This window comes from Stegostoma tigrinum, chromosome 6 (genome assembly GCF_030684315.1).
Source record: "Stegostoma tigrinum isolate sSteTig4 chromosome 6, sSteTig4.hap1, whole genome shotgun sequence".
Lineage (NCBI taxonomy): Eukaryota > Metazoa > Chordata > Chondrichthyes > Orectolobiformes > Stegostomatidae > Stegostoma > Stegostoma tigrinum.
This window is the reverse complement of record NC_081359.1, coordinates 26,819,984-26,838,855: the sequence shown is the minus strand read 5'-3', so window position 1 is coordinate 26,838,855 and position 18,872 is coordinate 26,819,984. Positions and strand designations below refer to the sequence as shown.

General features: G+C 40.8%; 1 protein-coding gene across 2 annotated transcripts in view; it reads left to right on the top strand.

Annotated features, from left to right (window-relative positions):
* The window catches only part of tbc1d4 (TBC1 domain family, member 4), a 264,316-nt gene that overhangs the window by 156,199 nt on the left and 89,245 nt on the right, over window positions 1–18,872 (top strand). For both annotated transcript variants that reach the window (XM_048532383.2, XM_048532382.2), the window contains exons 5-8: window positions 1,637–1,769; window positions 8,375–8,466; window positions 12,452–12,562; window positions 13,949–14,068. In XM_048532383.2, coding sequence (XP_048388340.1) covers window positions 1,637–1,769; window positions 8,375–8,466; window positions 12,452–12,562; window positions 13,949–14,068 — 456 coding nt within the window. The remainder of the gene's footprint in view (window positions 1–1,636; window positions 1,770–8,374; window positions 8,467–12,451; window positions 12,563–13,948; window positions 14,069–18,872) is intronic.

Sequence of the window (18,872 nt, the reverse complement as noted above, 5' to 3'; positions counted from 1 at the left end):
CTCATCTCCTTGCAGAGTCAAAGAATCATAAAATAACTACCGCATGAAAGGAATCCGTTTAGTCCATTTGTGTCTGTGTTGGCTCTCTGAAAGAGCAATTCAGTTAGTTCCCCTTCACTGTCTTTGCCCTATAGTTATGATTCTTTTCCTTTTTAGATAATGATCCAAGTCCCTTTAAAAAGCCTCACCTGACCTGCCTCCACCTGACTCTCAGGCTGTGTATTCCAAATCTGAATCAATCACCGTATGAAAAGAATTTTCTTTGTAATGCCACTGTTTCTTCTTTCAGATATCTTCAATTTATGCCATTTTGATTCTTCAATCAAAAGGAACAGTTTCCCCTGTCTATTTTGTCCTGGCACCTCATGATTTTGAATACCTATACCCAGTCTCCTTCCAGCCCTCTCTTGTCCAAGGACACCAGATCCATCTTCTCCATCTTTCTGGGATTTGTCATTTGTGAAACCAGCTTCATGTGTGTTTTTTTGCACCTTCCCTAATAATCTTCCATCCTACCTAAAGTGTGATGCCAAGGATTGGATGCAATATTGCATTTGAGACTGAAACAGGCTTTTAATATAAGTTGAATATAGCTTTTTTGATGTTGTATTCTGTGACTCTCTTGATAAAGCTGAGAACATCAAATCCTGTACTAACTGCTGTTTTAACTGCTTGTGCCAACTTTTACTGTTATGTGCATACAAAGATCCAGTTCCCTCTTCTCTAGAACCCACTTTACAGCTTTACCCTTATTATATGTAAAATGTATCATTTTATATTTCCCCACAATAAATTTCCTGTGCCATCCATTCCTCCGACTGTCGCTAGCCTTTCGAGGTTCTACGCTATCTCTTCACGGTCCTTCTCATGTTTAATTACTTCCCAGTTTCATGTCATTCACATGTATTGAAGTTGTGCCCAGTGGGTCATTAATGTATCATCAAAGAGAGCAGGTCTCCCTGAGGCACTCCACTGTAAACATTTCTCCAATTATGAAAAATAACTGTTCACTGTCTTAGATAACAAAGTGTGGAGCTGGATGAACACAGCAGGCCAAGCAGCATCTCAGGAGCACAAAAGCTGACATTTTGGGCCTTGACCCTTCATCTGATGAATGGTCTAGGCCCGAAACGTCAGCTTTTGTGCTCCTGAGATGCTGCTTGGCCTGTTGTGTTCATCCAGCTTCACATTTTATTATCTTGGATTCTCCAGCATCTGCAGTTGCCATTATCAGCTTTTGTGCTCCTGAGATGCTGCTTGACCTGCTGTGTTCACCCAGCCTCACATTTTATTATCTTGGATTCTCCAGCATCTGCAGTTCCCATTATCACTGTTCACTGCCTTTGTTTCCTGCCATTCAATACATGTTGCTATTGTCCCTTTTATTTAACGCACTTCGACTTTGCTCGGAAGCCACTTCTGCAGACTTTTTGGAAGTCAGCACAGAGCCAACTTTCATTTGGTACAGCTCTGGTGAAACATTATGGGACATTTTACTATGTTAAAGCTGCCACATAATAAAAGCAAACTGTTGGTTTAGTAAAACACATGACTTTTAAATGTTGCATGGTATTTGCTGTGCCCAAACAGTAGAAAGTTACATTTAGTGACTCATTTGAATTGTGCCCTTTGACAGGTGGATGAGGTCATGCTGACCTTGAAGCAGGCCTTTAGTACAGCTGCTGCCCTCCAGAATGCCAAGACTCAGATCAAACTGTGTGAGGCATGCCCCATGCATTACTTGCATAAACTCTGTGAACGGATTGAAGGTAAATAAACATAAAGCCCAAGCCTTCTGCAGGTGGATTCTGAAGGTAATGATGGAATATTCTCCTTATTTCTAACCCATAATGGATGAGGTTCTCCACTTGTCGCTTCTAATTTTCAGTCCATTCCAAAATGGAGGAGGGAAGTCAGCTAGGGAAACTATTCTGTATCTCTGTTGGCCACTGTCACTTCTGACTTTCCCTGGAGAAGAGACAGTGGTCAAAAAGTACTGAGGGGTTGAATCTTGTTATGGGAAGAAAATGGAATATATGTTGCATTTTCCTTCATGAATGCCTTGATACTGTGCAATATCAGGAAAATCCGAATGTGGGGTTTAAATTATAATTTGGTCTCCTCCCTCCACTGCCCATGCACAATGGATCACCAAGGGATATATCATACTTGCCCAGCAGAATCTTTTCAAATCCTTTTGGAAATATATGTATACTTCTTCATCTGCCATAGAAGCAGCCCAGTGCTCCTCCTCTGCTGTTGGCTGAACCTTGCAGTGCTAATGTTCCATTCTGCTTCCCCACCTCACAATCCAGGGGTGAACTTCCCAACATTGCTATAAATTCCCAGCCTGGATCTACCAACTTACTTAGAATGTTCCCAGCCTGGAAGGTCATGGCCAGCTTGTGGACATAATGCGTCGAGGCAGAAATAAATTGTCCCTGGTGCCATTATTCCAGAGAGATATGGAACTGAATCTCAGTTGCTTTGCTCCACTGGATATGTAGATCCGGTGACACTGGTCTTAAATACATAAGGCTGTCATCCCAGTGTCCCGAACAACTTTCTTCCCTCAGTCAATGTCAAAAAATGATGATTTTACATGGATTGTCAATTGTTCGAACTTACTGGCCACAAAGTGGCTGAAGGGAGGGATTGTAGTGTAGTGAGGCCTGGTCCAATATCACAGTGATGTTTAAATTCAGCCAATAAATCTGGAATATAAATGTTGTCTCAGCAATGGTGGCCATAAATCTCTCTTTGATTGTTGTAAAAGCCCATCTGGTTTATTAGTCTAGTTTATTAGTTTATGGAGGGTAAGCTGCCATCCTTTTCTCCTCTAACCTACATGTGACTACAGGCCCACCTCAGTGTTGACTCTGAAAAGGCCTTGCACACCCCCCAATTCAAGGGTGATTATGGATGGACAACAAATTCTATATTTCATGAAAGAATGTAAAAATTAAAAGATATAATAACACTTAAAATGTAAAGCTCATTGACTGAGAAGCTTTTTAAAACATTAAAGAAGGTGAAAGACAGCATCTAAACTTGGATAAACCAAAATTTAATAGTTAATTTTTAAAGGTTTTTTTAATAGACACTATTAAAAAAAATGGACATTTGATGCTTTGGATAAAGGCACTGTACATTAATTTGGACCTTGCAGATCAAAAGATTGTGTGTTGATTAATGGACTTGATCTGGTGCTGGGACACTGGTGATGTCTTGTTAATCTTAAACTAAGAATGTCTGGAAATCAGCCAGGTCTCTGTTCCTGTGCATGCAACAGCAAACACCTCAGAGTTTACCAGGGATGAACACTTTTCCCGCTTGACGTCTTTAAACAGACCATGCAACACTTAGGCCTGGATTTTGTCTGCAAGTTGGAGATGCAGAGTCAAGAGGATTCTCAGCACCACAAACCCCATCTGTAAAAGTGGGTTCCCAGACAACAGATTCGTGACCCAGGGGTCAGATTAGATCACAGTTTGAAACAGGCAATCCCATGTGCATGTGGAGGCAAGCTAGGCGGGAGGTCTGCCTCAGTGCTTCAGCCTTGTGTCCAAAGTTTTTCTGAAAAAAAAACAAAACACCTTTCTCACCCCCACACTTGCCACTACATGCCTCCATAATTTCTTATAATGTCCAGGCCATTTATGTCCCTATACACACCCTGATGGCCCTTTATAGATCCTGTAGCACTTTTGTACCAACTCATGCCAGTCCATTCCCCCCCAGTTTTTGCCCTTCAACCTCTCGTGCCAACTTACCTGGTATTGGGCAAACTGGAGGACCGATCTACAGAAGGAATAAGTGCCCATCACAGAATTCATTACATTGAAGATAAACTCTCTCATTCATTTAAAAACCCATTTATGTTTACAATCCTTCAACCAAATAATGCTTTGCAAAAGCAGGCCTTTCCTTCAAATGGCTAAACCCTTATAACAGCAAAAATTGGAATTCATTGGCCCAGTTCAGTGAATCTACAACTGCATGTATCTGTCAAGCTGTGAAGTGGCAGCCACCTTACCTTGATAATGGATGGGTTGCTTGTTAGGGATGGGTAACAATTTCTGGCCTAGCAAGAAATACCACTTCCTGTGAAAGAATAAAAGATTTAGAAGATACAATAACACCTAAAATGTAAAACATAGAACATAGAAAAGTACAGCACAGTACAGGCCCTTCGGCCCATGGTGTTGTGCCGTGGAATTATCCTAATCCAAAAATAAAATAACCTAACCTACACTCCCCTCAATTCACTGCCATCCATGCCCATGCCCAGCAGTTGCTTAAATGTCACTAATGACTCCGCTTCCACGACTACCACTGGCAAAGTATTCCATGCGCTCACAACTTTCTGGGTGAAGAACCTCCCTCTGACGTCTCCTCTATACCTTCCTCCTAACTCCTTAAAACTATGACCCCTCGTGGCAGTCAGTCCTGCGCTAGGGAAAAGTCTCTGGCTATCGACCCTATCCATGCCTCTCATTACCTTGTACACCTCGATCAGGTCACCTCTCTTCCTCCTTCTCTCCAGAGAGAAAAGTCCGAGGTCAGTCAACCTCTCCTTGTAAGACAAGCCCTCCAGTCCAGGCAGCATCCTGGTAAACCTCCTTTGCACCCTCTCCAAAGCTTCCACATCTTTACTATAACAGGGCGACCAGAACTGGACACAATATTCCAAGTGTGGTCTCACCAGGGTTTTGTAGAGCTGCAGCATAACCTTGTGGCTCTTAAACTCGATCCCCTGTTAATGAACAGCTAATTAACTGACAAGCTCTTTAAATTCTAAAAAATATGAAAGCCAGCATGTAAACTCATTATTTTTGGATAAACCAAAATTTCAAGATTTTAAAAAATTATCCTACAGTATTCGTCCAGTGAAAGGAAGACATCAGGCTCATTTTAACAAACAGGATAAAACAGCAAGCAATGATTATTTTTTTCTTAACACTAAAGACATTTTTGCAAAGAATTGAAGGGCTGGATTTTTACAGCGTTGACAGCTTCCTTTGACAGTTGATTCTGTCCAGTCTGTTGACCATTTGAATCAGCTTGACAACTAATGAGTTTCTTTTCACGTACATTCGCATTTATTTTCGATGAATCTGTGGGGCATTTTATCTCTGCCAGAGGTTACTAGACCTCTCTTGAAGGTGTTCTTGGACTACATCCAAAGGAGTATCCTAGCTATCCAAAGAAATGCACAAATAACAAACCTGTGATTATTTGTACCCTTTGAGTTCCTCACCCTGGGCTATCAAAATTGGAACTGAGTGGTGTCAACTGCTGATTTAAGTGGCCAACTAGCTCCATGAACTGTGTTGTATGCAAAACCTGAACATCTCCCATTCCTACCCCAGTGAAAATGAAAAGTACCTGTTTGCTGGGGCGTGACTTGTGATTTTTTTTGGGTTATTCCACCATTTTCACATAGTGTTGTGGCAAAAATGGCCTTTATGCCTGGATTCTTAAGCTAAAAATAAAAGCCAGCATGGTGGTTTAACTCAAAATGATTGATTGATGGCTGTATGTTAGTGGCATAATTACTAAAATAAATGGGACTAGAAAATTTGCAAACGGTAGCTCATGGACAAAGTGAAGTAGGTAAAATTGCAGCAACGTTGGGATATGAGAGACTGTACACTTTCATCCTGAGAAAGATGGATTGCAATGTTGTCTAATAATAAAGTTCAAGTACAGAAATCACAAAATACAAATGGATAAGTGCAACAAGTAATTTAAAAGTCTCATGGATCATTTGGCTTTGTCCAAATAGAATTTATGTTACAATTATGTAGACCTGGTAGAATGCTTCAGTTTAGGTTTTTGTTCAGTAAATATATGAGGGGTATAGCTCAAGGATGGGTAAATGGAGTCAGCATGCAGATCAGCCTTGATCTAATAGATTAGACTCAAGGGACCTGAATTCCCTCTACTCATCCTGAGTCAGTTTAAAATGAGTCTTCACCAGAGGAGGGGAGAAAACCAGGGCAGAAAGTTGATACTGCTCAGGAAGTTTTAAAATGCAGGTTATGAAATGATTGCTAAAGGCAAGTGTAGAGCATTGGAAACAAATTATTCCAACGTTCTTGTTATGCTTCATTTTCTGAATGTCTGCAAAATGAAAATGGCATGAAATGTGCAATTGATTTCAGGATCCACTTCTGTTCTAATAAGGTAAAATTTTCATTTTTAGAGGTAAATGCCTGTTTAATATTGTTTTGTTTTAATGTCATAAGTTAACAGCATCTGTCATCTCATTGAGCACTTGAGATTCATTTTATTATCATTTCCTGTGGCCTGATTTCTGTCATTTTGGCCCAGTTTCTCCTGCTCTTTAACCCGCTGATTTGAGCTTCTCTTCTTCCAACACTGTCCGACCTGTGGCCTGTCCTCCTCCCTGATCCATCCTTGCACTGTACACTTCACTCCTTCCCTGCCTTGAACCGGTGTTTCCATTCAAGACCCCTATCTAAAGGAGTTGCATAAGCCCAGGTACTGAAGGTGCAAAAATGCCGAGATCCAGGCGTTATATAAAATTGTCGATGCTACTCTTGCTGCCTTTCACTGACACTGCCCGTCTCCAGAGCCCCTATTCTTAGTGAGGGGTCAGGAGAGGAGAGTGGTGAGTGGAAGATTTTGAAAAATACTCAGCACTTCTGCGCCTAGATCTCTAGCATTGAAACAGAATCTTGAGAGGGAGCATGGGTTCAAGTGAAGGAAATGGAGAGTGGCTAAGGTCTACTACCACTGTGCAGGAAGGGAAAGGATCTGTCCCAATCGGGAGGATCACGAGTGTAACGTTCAGGAAGCATCATTGGCATTGAGCAGAAGGAACCATTTTTAAAATATTTTTTACAGAAGTTTTATTTTGCAACTTATTTACTTTACCAGCGTACGATTTTAGCAATATTCAGGCTATAATGTTTCAGAGTTTTAGTTTTCCGATGAGCAGGATCCTCCTCAAACTAATTATAGACTTGGCATGTGTTTTGATTGGAAAATTTGGTTGTTAAAATAGTTTCACTTAAAGTTGTAGCTCTGTTCCTGAAAATCTCAGCTATAAATCAGGACTTATTCTACACTGCCTGTAAGTGCACAGAAGTGTGTCAGTGATTTAAAAGAAAAATGTTTGATTTCTGCGATGAAGACGTTGCTGGAAATTGCAAGTGTTGTCTGTCCCACGTTGCCCATGAATAGGTGCAGGTGAGTTTGTGTGCTGGGTGCCTGGAACGCATTGCCAGCGGAGGTATTGGAAGCAGGCATGTTAGCAACGTTTAAGGTATATCTTGATAGACGTATAAGCAGGAGGTGAACAGAGGGACAGAACCAGTATATGGGCAATAGGAAGCAGGTTTAATAAGGATTCAGAATCAGCTCAGGCTTAGTGGCCGAATGGCCTGTACGTCCCAGTTAAACTGATGCCCTGCTTTGTTGGATTGTATAGAAACGGGGGAGAGTTGGTCATGCTGTTCTGCTGCGAGTTGGCATTCATCCTGGTGGTGAGTTTCCTGCCTCTCTGTCCTATGCATTGGTTCTCGCAGTTGCCACATGGTATTTTGTATATCACATTTGTCCTGCTTATTGTGAGTATGGAGTCATTCATCTTTGAGAGTAGCTGGCAAAGTGTGGCTGTTGGTTTGCGTGCTATAATTATTCCAAGAGGTCGTAGGAGTCTTGTAGTCAGTTCTGACATATTTCTAATATAGGGTAGGGTGGCCAGTGTGTTAGGACATACAGTGGCATCGTTGTGTTGTTTATTTGCAATGTATCAGTGGATGAAGCTGTTCGGACAGCATTGTTTGTAAAGACTCTGTATAGGTGTTCCTCTTCATTTTTGCACAGCTCCGGGATGTTGCAGTGAGTTTAACTCACGTTCATTGAGAAGGTGATGGGAAGCTGTGTTCCTGAACCACGACAGTCCAAACGGTGATCGATCCCAGACTGCTGTTAGTTGGTGAATTCCGGAATTTTGATCCTGCGTTGTGAATGAAGGGAGATATGTCACATTGTCAGGATCGCATGCATCTTAAGGGGAGCTTGACGGAAAGCTCTTTCCAGAAAGAAGTTGGTCTTGCCTTCTTAAATATTGAAGGCCACGAGAGTGGGAAATGCTATGACACAAGCCTTAGCAAGTTGTTGCAGTGTATCTCGTACACACTGCACTGCAATACCAGGTTATACCTCAGTATCTGTAACAGGGACAGATGTTGCATGATAGCTTTGATACTTTTATATGACTGTTGATAAAAAGCAATTGCTTGAGGTTAGTCTGAGAAAAAGGAGAAAGAATTGTCAATTATTTAAGCAAATACAGCAATTAAGAGATGCAATAATCAGCAGATATCTGATTTTTTTTTAGGTCTGTACCCACCAAGAGCCAAGCTTGCCATACAGAGGCATGTTTCTCTTTTGAGTGACAATGAACAAGCTGATATTTTTGAGCGTGTTCAGGTAAAAATAAGAGACTGTCAGAAAGAGCGTGTTAAAATTATACATTGCTTAAAGGAGGTTGTCTTGGTAACTGTGGATTACAGATTATTTATATGTTAAATTATTTAAATTCTTAACAAGCGATTGGACTGAAATTTCTGATTTGATTATTAATTTGTGACTGTAATCTAAATTGTGATAATATTTGTGATTACATTATCTCAGTTTTAAAGGGTTTTGCTTGTGAAGATCTACTGAAGACTTGGAAATGATTTTTCTTAATATATATACGTTCTCATTATAGATACTTGCTTTCTTCTTTACGAGCTGTAATCCCATATTTTACTGCCAGTAAGATTATTAGTGAAGAATTGTATACTGGGCCCACATATGGATAAAACACCCAACTCAGCTTTGCTTCTTGTGAGAGGACAAAGACTCTAAAGCAACAATGTAAAGAACATGGGTCTACTTATATACCAAAGACAACAACCAAAAGGATATTATTTCACACTTTATTTCAGATTTCACTTTACATTGGTTACTCTGCAGTCAGTTAATTTATCATTCCCCATAATTGGCTGTAGTTCAGATTGGCACCTTGGATTGAGTGGTGTATTGCTGTTCACCACAAGGGATATCCTTCTACCAATGCTAGAAGTAGGCTGCCTCTCCCTCCTCAAGGGCTTGTCTTTCCATCAGTCTGAGAAATGAACAGACTATCCTCAATCCCAACATATTTGGAAATTGTCCTAACATTGCGCTGAGATGATGCCCAGACGGTGGGGTGCTGTCTGGAAAGTTAAGACAGTCTTAAACAAGTGGTAGAGGATGAAGAAGAGAGGTTATACATTCAAATACCAAAAAGTGAAAGGTAGCATCAAGAGAGAGAACAAAGCCTTCTCATGGATAGCCTATAGGACTTGATCTGCTTTGTGTAATGCTATGACTTCTGCAAATGCTTATTACTGTTGAGACAATTCTGTACCACCTGTGGATCTTAGTAAGTTTAGGACTGTCACCTCTCTGGCCCTTAGCTGAAATGAAGTTGAATATTTTTGATAATGGAGTTGTTGGCTGAGCTGACTGATTTTCGTGCAAACATTTTATCCCCTTTCTAGGTGACATTTTCACTGCTATTTAGACTCTGTCGAAGCACTATTGTTCTGTTCTGTTCTGAATTTATATAGTTGGGTCTATCATGGTTGGTAGTTCTGTTTCTGGTTTTGCTCTGTGGTGGTATGTAGATGGGGTCTATTTCAACATTTGTTTATGGTACAAGTAGTTGACAGCCAGGCTTCCAGGAATTCTCGTGCTTGTCTTTGGTTTGCTTGTCCCAAGTACTGTTACGTTGTCCCAGTTAAACTGACACCCTTCTTTGTCGGAGTGTATAGAAACGGGGAGAGTTGGTCATGCCGTTTTGCTGTGAGTTGGTATCCATCCTGGTGTTGAGTTTCCTGCCTGTCTGTCCTATGTATTGGTTCTCGCAGTTGCCACGTGGTATTTTGTATATCACATTTGTCCTGCTCATTGTGAGTATGAGCTCATTCATTTTTGAGAGTAGCTGGCAAAGTGTGGCTGTTGGTTTGTGTGCTATAATTACTCCAGAGGTCGTAGGAGTCTTGTAGTCAGTTCTGACATATTTCTAATATAGGGTAGGGCGGCTAGTGTGTAAGGACATACAGTGTCATCGTTGTGTTGTTTATTTGCAAGGCACCAGCGGATGAAGCTGTTAGCATAGCATTGTTTGTAAAAACTGTGTACAGGTGTTTCCTCTTTGTCTTCGCACAGCTCCGGGGTGTTGCAGTGAGTTTAAACCATGTAAACCGATATTGACACAGCAGTTTTTGTAGACTGTTGGGTATAACTGGATCGACTCACTCCATACACTCCGCCCAAGAATTCCTGAATAAAGTCAGAAACATAACAATCGACAATGCGAAATAATGGCCTCCTTTGACTTCAAACCACTATTCACTTCTATTGACATAAACAAGAGCAAAGGGGAACTGTCTGCATCACTAGACAATCCACAAACACACACTTCCAGTGAAACCGTGAGCCAGGACAATATGCTGAAATTACTAGACCTGTGCCTTACCACGCACTTTGTCTTCAACGGCCAGGTATATGAACACATTAATGGGACACCCATCGGATTGCCCATCTTATAGAGGAAGCAGTTATGCAAAGACAGTTACGTACATAATAATTTCTTGATCGTTAAACAAGCGAAGTTACAAGAAACACGCCACCTTATTAACAGCATATTCACCGGGATCGAGTTCACCAGGGAACATCAATCATCTCCCGTTTCTAGATGTAATGGTCGAACAAATGAACAATGGAAAATTCCTTACTAGTGTATACAGAAAGCCTACACTATCAGACCAGATCCTGAATTACAACAGTAACCACCCCAGCATCCACAATTAGAGTGGTGGCAATACTTTATAACAACAAAACCAAAAGAATTGCGATGCTGAAAATCAGGAGCAAAAACAAAGTTGCTGGAAAAGCTCAACAGGTCTGGCAGCATCTGTGAAGGACAAAACGGAGTTAACATTTCAGGTCCGGTGACCCTTCCTCAGAACTGCTGCCAGACCTGCTGAGCTTTTCCAGCAACTTTGTTTTTTCTCCTACGTCAATACTCTGTTTAAATGAGCAATAACTCACTGCAAAACCCCAGAGCTGTGCAAAAATGAAGAGGAACACCTACACAGAGACTTTACAAACAGTAGGTATCCTCATAGCCTCATCCGCTGATGCCTAGCAAATAAACAACACGACGAAGTCACTGTACGCCCTAACACACTGGTAATACTACCCTATGTTAGAAATATGGCAGAACTGACTACAAGACTCCTGCGACTTCTTGGAATAATGATAGCACGCAAACCAACAGCCGCACTTTGCCAGCTACTGTCAAAGATGAATGAGCGCATGCTCACAATGAGCAGGACAAATGCGATATACAAAATACCATGCAGCAACTGTGAGAAATACTACATAGGACAAGAAGTTCACCACCAGAATACATGAATACCAACTCGCAGCAAAACGGCATGACCAGCTCTTCCTTGTTTCTAATCATTCCGACAATGTAGGACGTCAATTTAACTGGGACAATGTAACAGGACCAGGACAAGCAAAACAAAGCATGAGAATTCCTGGAACCCTAGTTTTCAACTACTTCTACCATAAACAAACATTAAAATAGACCCAATCTACGTACTACTACGGAGTAAAACTGGAAACAGAACTACCCACCTAGCAGACTGGACCATATAAATTCACGCAGCATGGTGGCTCAGTGGTTAGCACTGCAGCCTCACAGCACCAGGGACCTGGGTTTGATTCCACCCTCGGGTGACTGACTGTGTGAAGTTTGCACATTCTCCCTGTATCTGTGTGGGTTTCCTCTGGGTGCTCCGGCTTCCTTCCACGGCCCAAAAATCTGTAGGCTAGGTGGACTGGTCACGCTAAATTGCCCATAGTGCTCAGGGATGTGTAGATTAGGTGGGTTATAAGGGGATGGATCTGGTGGGATGCTCCAAGGGTTGATGTGGGCTTGTGGGCCGAAGGGCCTGTTTCCATACTGTAGGGATTCTATTCTATGCCCTATGAAGAACAGAACAGGCAAACAGCGCTCCAACCGAGGCTGAAACAGCACTGAAGATGTCACCTAGAAAGGGGATGAAATGTTTGCATGAAAACCAGTCAGCTTGGTGAATCAACCAACAACTCCAGCCATAAGCTGTACTACAGATCTTCACTAAAACATTATTTATGATTCACACTACCATTTGGAGCTCACTAACTGTCATCAGTGCATATGCCTTTTATAGCATACACAGTGAGAGCGAAATATTTGTCACTGTAGAGTAATTTAAATCTTGCGCAACTATAGCAGAAACCTTTTACAGTTTAAGCAGAACTGGAAATAACTGCAGATTAGTTGGATCACTTATCATTAGCAATATTAATAAATTATCTGTATTGACAGAAAATGAAGCCAGCTGATGACCAAGACGAGAATGAGCTGGTGATTCTTATTCTGCGGCAGATATGTGAGAACAAACAGAAGACCCACACCCACCTCGGAGAGAGCCCCATGGTATAGCACTTTCTTCATTCGCATTTGCAAAGAGAAAGGTGTGACACTTTGACTATGAAGTTATGCAGTGTCATTACTTTTCAATTTAATGTTCTTTTCACATCATTTAATGGCCTTCACCAGCAAAGGAACACATGAAACAGGAACGGTAGTGGGCTATTCAGCCCCTTGAGCCTGCTTCAACATGCAATAAGGTCATGGCTGATCTAATTTGTAACCTCAAAGCAATATCCCCGATCACCTGTCACCCCTTTGCTGAACAGGAATCGATCCGCCACTGCGTCAAAAATATTTAAGGGCACTGCTTCCGTCACCTTTTCAGGAACAGAGCTCCACAGACTCAAAACCTTCTGAGAGAAAAGAAGAATCACCTTTTAAATATGGGACCACTGACTCTTACACAGTGGGCCCAAGTTATAGATATATATCTAGACCTCTCGGGACTTTACATGGTTCAATCAAGTTGTTGCTTACTCATCTGATCGGATTTCAGATATATCAAGGAAATTAGTTCAAGAACATTTGTAACTGACATAGTAACTATACTTCAATTTTAAGCAAAGTCTGTTGATATACCTTGGGAAACATAGGATAGAGCCACATAATACACTCTCCATTGGGGTAAAAGGAGTGCTAGAAGGGAAATCCAAAAGCCCATCTGTGGGCTGACACGATCCCATCTCTTGACAATCTTACTAGAGGCTGCTGAGCAGCAGAAGCAGCTGTGGCTCGGCAGCTATTAGTTGGTTAGCTATCAGCAGCGATTAGTTGGTTACTTGGGGCTATATTATAGATAGTGTGGGATCTTACTGATGGAAAGTAGCTGGACATACTGGGACTGGTCTTCCAGTGAGTCTGAGAGCCAAAGAGGTCACCCTCATTGATCCTCATCACCGTCCTGTGGTGTAGGGACCCCTCTTGCAGTACCCTGATGTTCTTCTGCCTCCTCCAGCAGCATCCATCTCAATGCCTTCATGGTGAAGCAGCTGGTAGTATATTACTGAGGTCAATCCTGAGGTGTGTCACCCACAATCATACTCTGAAAAGAGGCTTTTCAATTGGCTGTCTCTGATAAGAGTTTACAAATGGTCACCCGGACACCACAGCAAGATTAGAACTCACATTCAGCCCTGATGTTAGAAAATATATTTTGGTGGCAAAATTATGTCTAGGATGAGGCCGCTGTGTAAATGCAAGTGAAATCTTCCTTTTATATCTACCATGCTTTACACAGATGTGAAGCAGATCCCAATATTTTGACCCAGAGCTTGAAGCAGTATTTAAAATTGTCAGCCTGACTTTGTTTGGGTCATCTGATTCAGTGAACCTACTGAAAACCATGCTCACCTCACCCATAAAACTGTCCTGTTTTCTTCTCTTTCTAAGCCTGTGCCAAATAATATGATCCCAGAGCATTCTGCAAGCACAGGGAGATTTAAGCTTGATGTTCTGAAAAACAAGGCCAAGAAGTCTTTAACCAGCTCTCTGGAAAATATCTTCTCACGGGTAAGGTGCACAGCGCTTAGTTTTGAACATTAGTGTGATTGACTTGCCAGGTTTTACGCCTGCCTCTAGAGAGTTCAATTTGTGATATCTGTTTAAATGTTGAAATAGGATGTCTTTCCACATTGCATTTGGCACTGATATCTTACAAGATACTAATGAATGCAAAAAGTGTCACTGTGGGCATTTGACATTGCGAGCTCTTTATACAATGCTATCTTAACCAACTGATATATGACACAAAGATTGGCCAGGAATGTTCTGTCCATGGATGCTGCATGGAGATTGAAGTCAGGGAATTAGATCTTTGTGTGGACGGTGAAACAGATGTTAAACCCAAAGACGGCCAGCATTGCTCATAGTCGGGTTCTTCTGCGGTACCTGTTGATGTGTGGTAAGTACACCTCAGTTCAGGGCATCATTATGTAGTTCAGACTTAGCAAAACTAAATGACAAACAATACCAGTATCCCTGTGACAATATCATTGTGAAATTCAGCTGCTGTTTTTACTGAACTGTATCAGCCCAAAACCATTTAGGGGTTTTTCTCACTAATTAACAAGTGGAAGGCTGGAAATTGGAAATTAAAACAGAAACGGCTGAAAATACTCTGCAGGTAATGGCAGCATCTGCGGAGTGAAATAGATTTAACATTTCAGGACTGTGACTCTTTATCAGAACTGTGAAAAATTAGAGATACAATAATATTAAATAAACAATAGAAGCAGTATCACACCTACCTTGCTCAAAATTTACTGTCTCTGACTTTTGCCAGTTCTAATAATAACTGATATATTGGAAATGTTAACAATATTTCTGTCTTCACAGATGCTGGCTGACTTGCTGAGTATTCCAGCACAATCTGCTTTTGGTGTTAGATATGTCACATCTTACCTTTAATCAGCTATTTGCACAGATTTTGGATTCAAGGGGAAAAAAAACTGAGACCATAAGACAATAAGCTGGAGGAGCAGCGTGGGCTATTCAGCTCAGCAAGCCTGCCTCTGTCTGACCGTGTGTGACTCTGACTGATCTGATATCCCTCAACTCCACTTTCCTATCTCTTCCCCATAACCCTTCATTTCCTTTCTTATTAGAAATCTGTATGTCTCAGCCTGGAATACGATCAATGGCCCAACCTCAACAGCCTGCTGTGGTAAAAAGTGCTCACAGATCCACTACGCAACTGAGAAGAAATTACTCCTCGTCTCTGTTTTAAATGTGTGACCCCTTATTCTGAGATTATGCCCTCTACCCCAGACTGTTCCCCAGGGAGTAACAACTTTTCAGTATCTGCCCCATCAAATAACAGATATTAAGCTAACTAGCCTATTGTTACCTTTTATTTGTCTCAACTCCTTTTTAAATGAAGATGTTACATTGACAGTTTTCCAATCTTATGGGACTTTTCCAGACTCTAAGGATACTTGGAAAATTACTCCCGATGCATTGACTATGTTTGCAGTTACTTTCTTTAATATCCCAGATGTAACCCATCAGGACCATGGGCCTTACTGGTCTTCAGCTCCATTACTTTCTCTCGTACTTCTTCTCCAGTGATAACTGTTTATTTAACTCCTCCCTTTTTGCTGGATTATTCGATCAATAGCCCTTGATTTTTGAAATTTTGGAGCATTATTAATGTTTTTTACTGTGACGACTAATGCAGAGTAATTATTCAATTCCACTGCCATTTCCTGGTTTCCCATTATTATTTCCCCATCCTCATCCTGTGAGGGTTTTTGGCTTCTTCCTCCCTTTGTATATGAATGGATATGCTAAAGTTTGGAAATAAAATCTGACGGGAAACAGTAGAAAGTTAGAAGTGGTCAGCAGGTCTGACAACATTCAAGAAGAGGAACAGTAAATGTTTCAAGTCTGTGACCTTCCAACAAGTCTACCAGACTTGCTGAGTCATTCTGATGTCTTTATTTTATTTCAGTTCTCCCTTTCTCTTCTGCTGCCCATATGACTTTTCCTTGAATGCAGAGTAAGAAATGGGGATAGAGTAGGTTCTTCTGTTGAAGAGTAAGCTTCCTCAGTCTTATTTGCAGCCTCCTGTAAATAAAAGATGCTAAGGAGCAGCATAAGCATATTTCACTAAGACCACCCCCAGGTTGTGTCTGCACCACAGACATCTCCTTCTAACTGTGTCTCCTACACCCATATGTCCTCTAAATGGTGTTTCCTCCATGAAATGCTTCCCACTATCTATTTCCTTTAAACTATAATTCCCCTTTTCCATGCTCCATCCATGAGTAGGTTTCTTCTCAAGATTACTTCTGGGCTTGCCTTTCTTCCTGCTTCCGTCTTGTTCAATATTTAAGTATCTAGTATTTGATTATGAGAGCTTAATAACTGGTCTATGCCTAATTGGTTAAGTCTGCATATGAACTCAGAGTAAACAGAGGCACAATTAACATGTAGAAGCAGAGCTGGAACAATGCTGTAGACATTTTGAAGCATCATATGAAACTCTGTTAATAAAATTCTGGCACACAAATTCACCTCTGAATTGTTTTGAAGCAAATTGGATATGAAACATACAATTCCATGTGTGCTGTGTCTCCCTTACACGATGCTCCTCCAAAGTATGCCATTGATGATCTGAGTGAAACTAGAAATAAATCACATGGATAACTATGAAGGAACATTTCATTTGTAACATTCTAGATCCAGTGCTCCAACTAATCATTATTCTTTACCTTTAGCAGGTCAGATTGGGCAGTTTATGAGATTGAGTTCATTGTGTCATAGAATTCTCAAATCGGTATCTCTGCTGTGTTCAAAGTGCCAAATAAGTGGGAATGAATGTAGAAACAGACAAAGGATTACATTTTTTACTTCTTGCACTGTTCCCAGTAGTCTGCCTGTGTCTTGCTTATGTTTGTAGGCATTCCATCTGAATAAACAAATTATGAGCATATAACATGCGGATAAAATGAGAATAGGTGGAAATGGTACAGCCTACTACTAACTATCAGAGGTTGTAATCATCACTCACACATTCACGTGGCTTCATGTGATGTAACGTTGTTTGGGTAACTGAGTTGCAGAAACCATCTCTGCATCACTGGGTGCCTCATCATGAGTTTAAAGGGACCTGAACTGAAACTTGATAGTGTGGCGTTTATTTCCATTGCTAAGCTTAAACTCAGACTGAACATTTGACCCATGTGTGATCTGATGAAACAGGGGCAGACTTTTTTTTGAGTTAAAAGTGGCTGCCTAACATATTTGCATGGTGGGTTACTTCATTTCTATCTGAAACCAAGAAGTTGGGCTTGCACAGCCTGCAAGTATGCATCTTTGTATTTTACTGAAGAAGGTTGATCTTCGCAAGGGTTTCTTTTACCTTTACATGTTGCAGAAATAAGATTGACCTGGTGAGTGCCACTCTCAGAATGTATGTGTCTCCTTTATTGCACATGGTCAGTATGTTTTGCGTTGAAAGGGATATATGTTTTCTTACCCTTACAGCATGGGATTCAGTAAAATAATTACTCCAACAAACCCTTGTGAATTTCAAAATCCAAAGTTTCTTCCCATACTTCACCTGAATTAGTGCAGTGTCTTACACAGTGCCGTGATGTATTGATAGAATCCAAACCAGTTGGGAAGGTTGATACGAACACACATTGACTTTTGCAAACAGAGTTTATTGACCTCCTCAATCTTATCCCTCTCATGACAAACCCGGTATATATGTGTACTCAGACAAATAATAGCCACAACCTTATTCATTCTTAATCTTAAATAAAGATATTAAGAAACAAAACATTGTGAATATCTAGTCATTATCAAATTAATCTCTGCTCTTGAAATTCAAACTTTTGATAATCTTTCTAAAACTAATCAAAGAAATAATTTTGTTTTATTTGTATAATGTCATACAACTAAATATTATCCCATGTTGCCTTTTAGAAAAAATCCACATGAGGAAATACTGACAAAGCAATTTAAGAAAAAACATGATCTATATTTTTGTAACAAAATATTCCATACCAATGGAATTGCTGGATTTTGCAGATCCATGAGATGTCTGCCAAATGTGATCCACTTTCCATTTGCTTACAGAAGGGTAGATAACTGTGCTGCCCCATGGACCATGAGCTTGGTACCAGGTTTGAGACTTTTGTCCTCAGACAACCAAATACTGTGCTGGAAACTGGAAATGATGTTGAATTTCATTGCTGATATCTGAAAAGAGATTACTAACGTATAAGAATTGAACCATATTGTCTATTGGCATACTATGGATCTTTGATAGTCTCGTGACTGTGTTGAGCCGTGGGAGGAAGCTGGTAGATGACTTTTGTAGAGGTTTCGCCTAACACCCAATCACTCAAATGCCTCAAGGAATGCTTTAGTCACTGAGTCTGTCTTCAAAACCCAAACCGTTAACTCTGCTCTATCCTTATATGTATCATCAAGAAACACTTTTTCTGTGCTGAGTATATCCATCTGTGTAATAATGCTTGTCCCTTATCTGGCACCTCAATGTTTACACAAAATTCTTTCCAGAGTTCATTACAACTCGTTTTATTTAACGTTCTTTATCAACACTTCTAATTTGTCATTATCTGGAAAAGTCTCCCATTGTGTGGTCGAAGTTCCTTTTGTCAGTTCTCTTTTTGCACATTTAGCTAATGGTTGTACTTGATATTGCTCTCCCTATAATAGTGGCATCCCTCCATATCTCAGTGGAACGTCTAATTGTTGGGTGGCTCAGTGGTTAGCACTGCTACCTCACAGCATCAGGGACCCAGGTTCAATTCTGGCCTTGGGTGTCTGTCTGTGTGAAGTT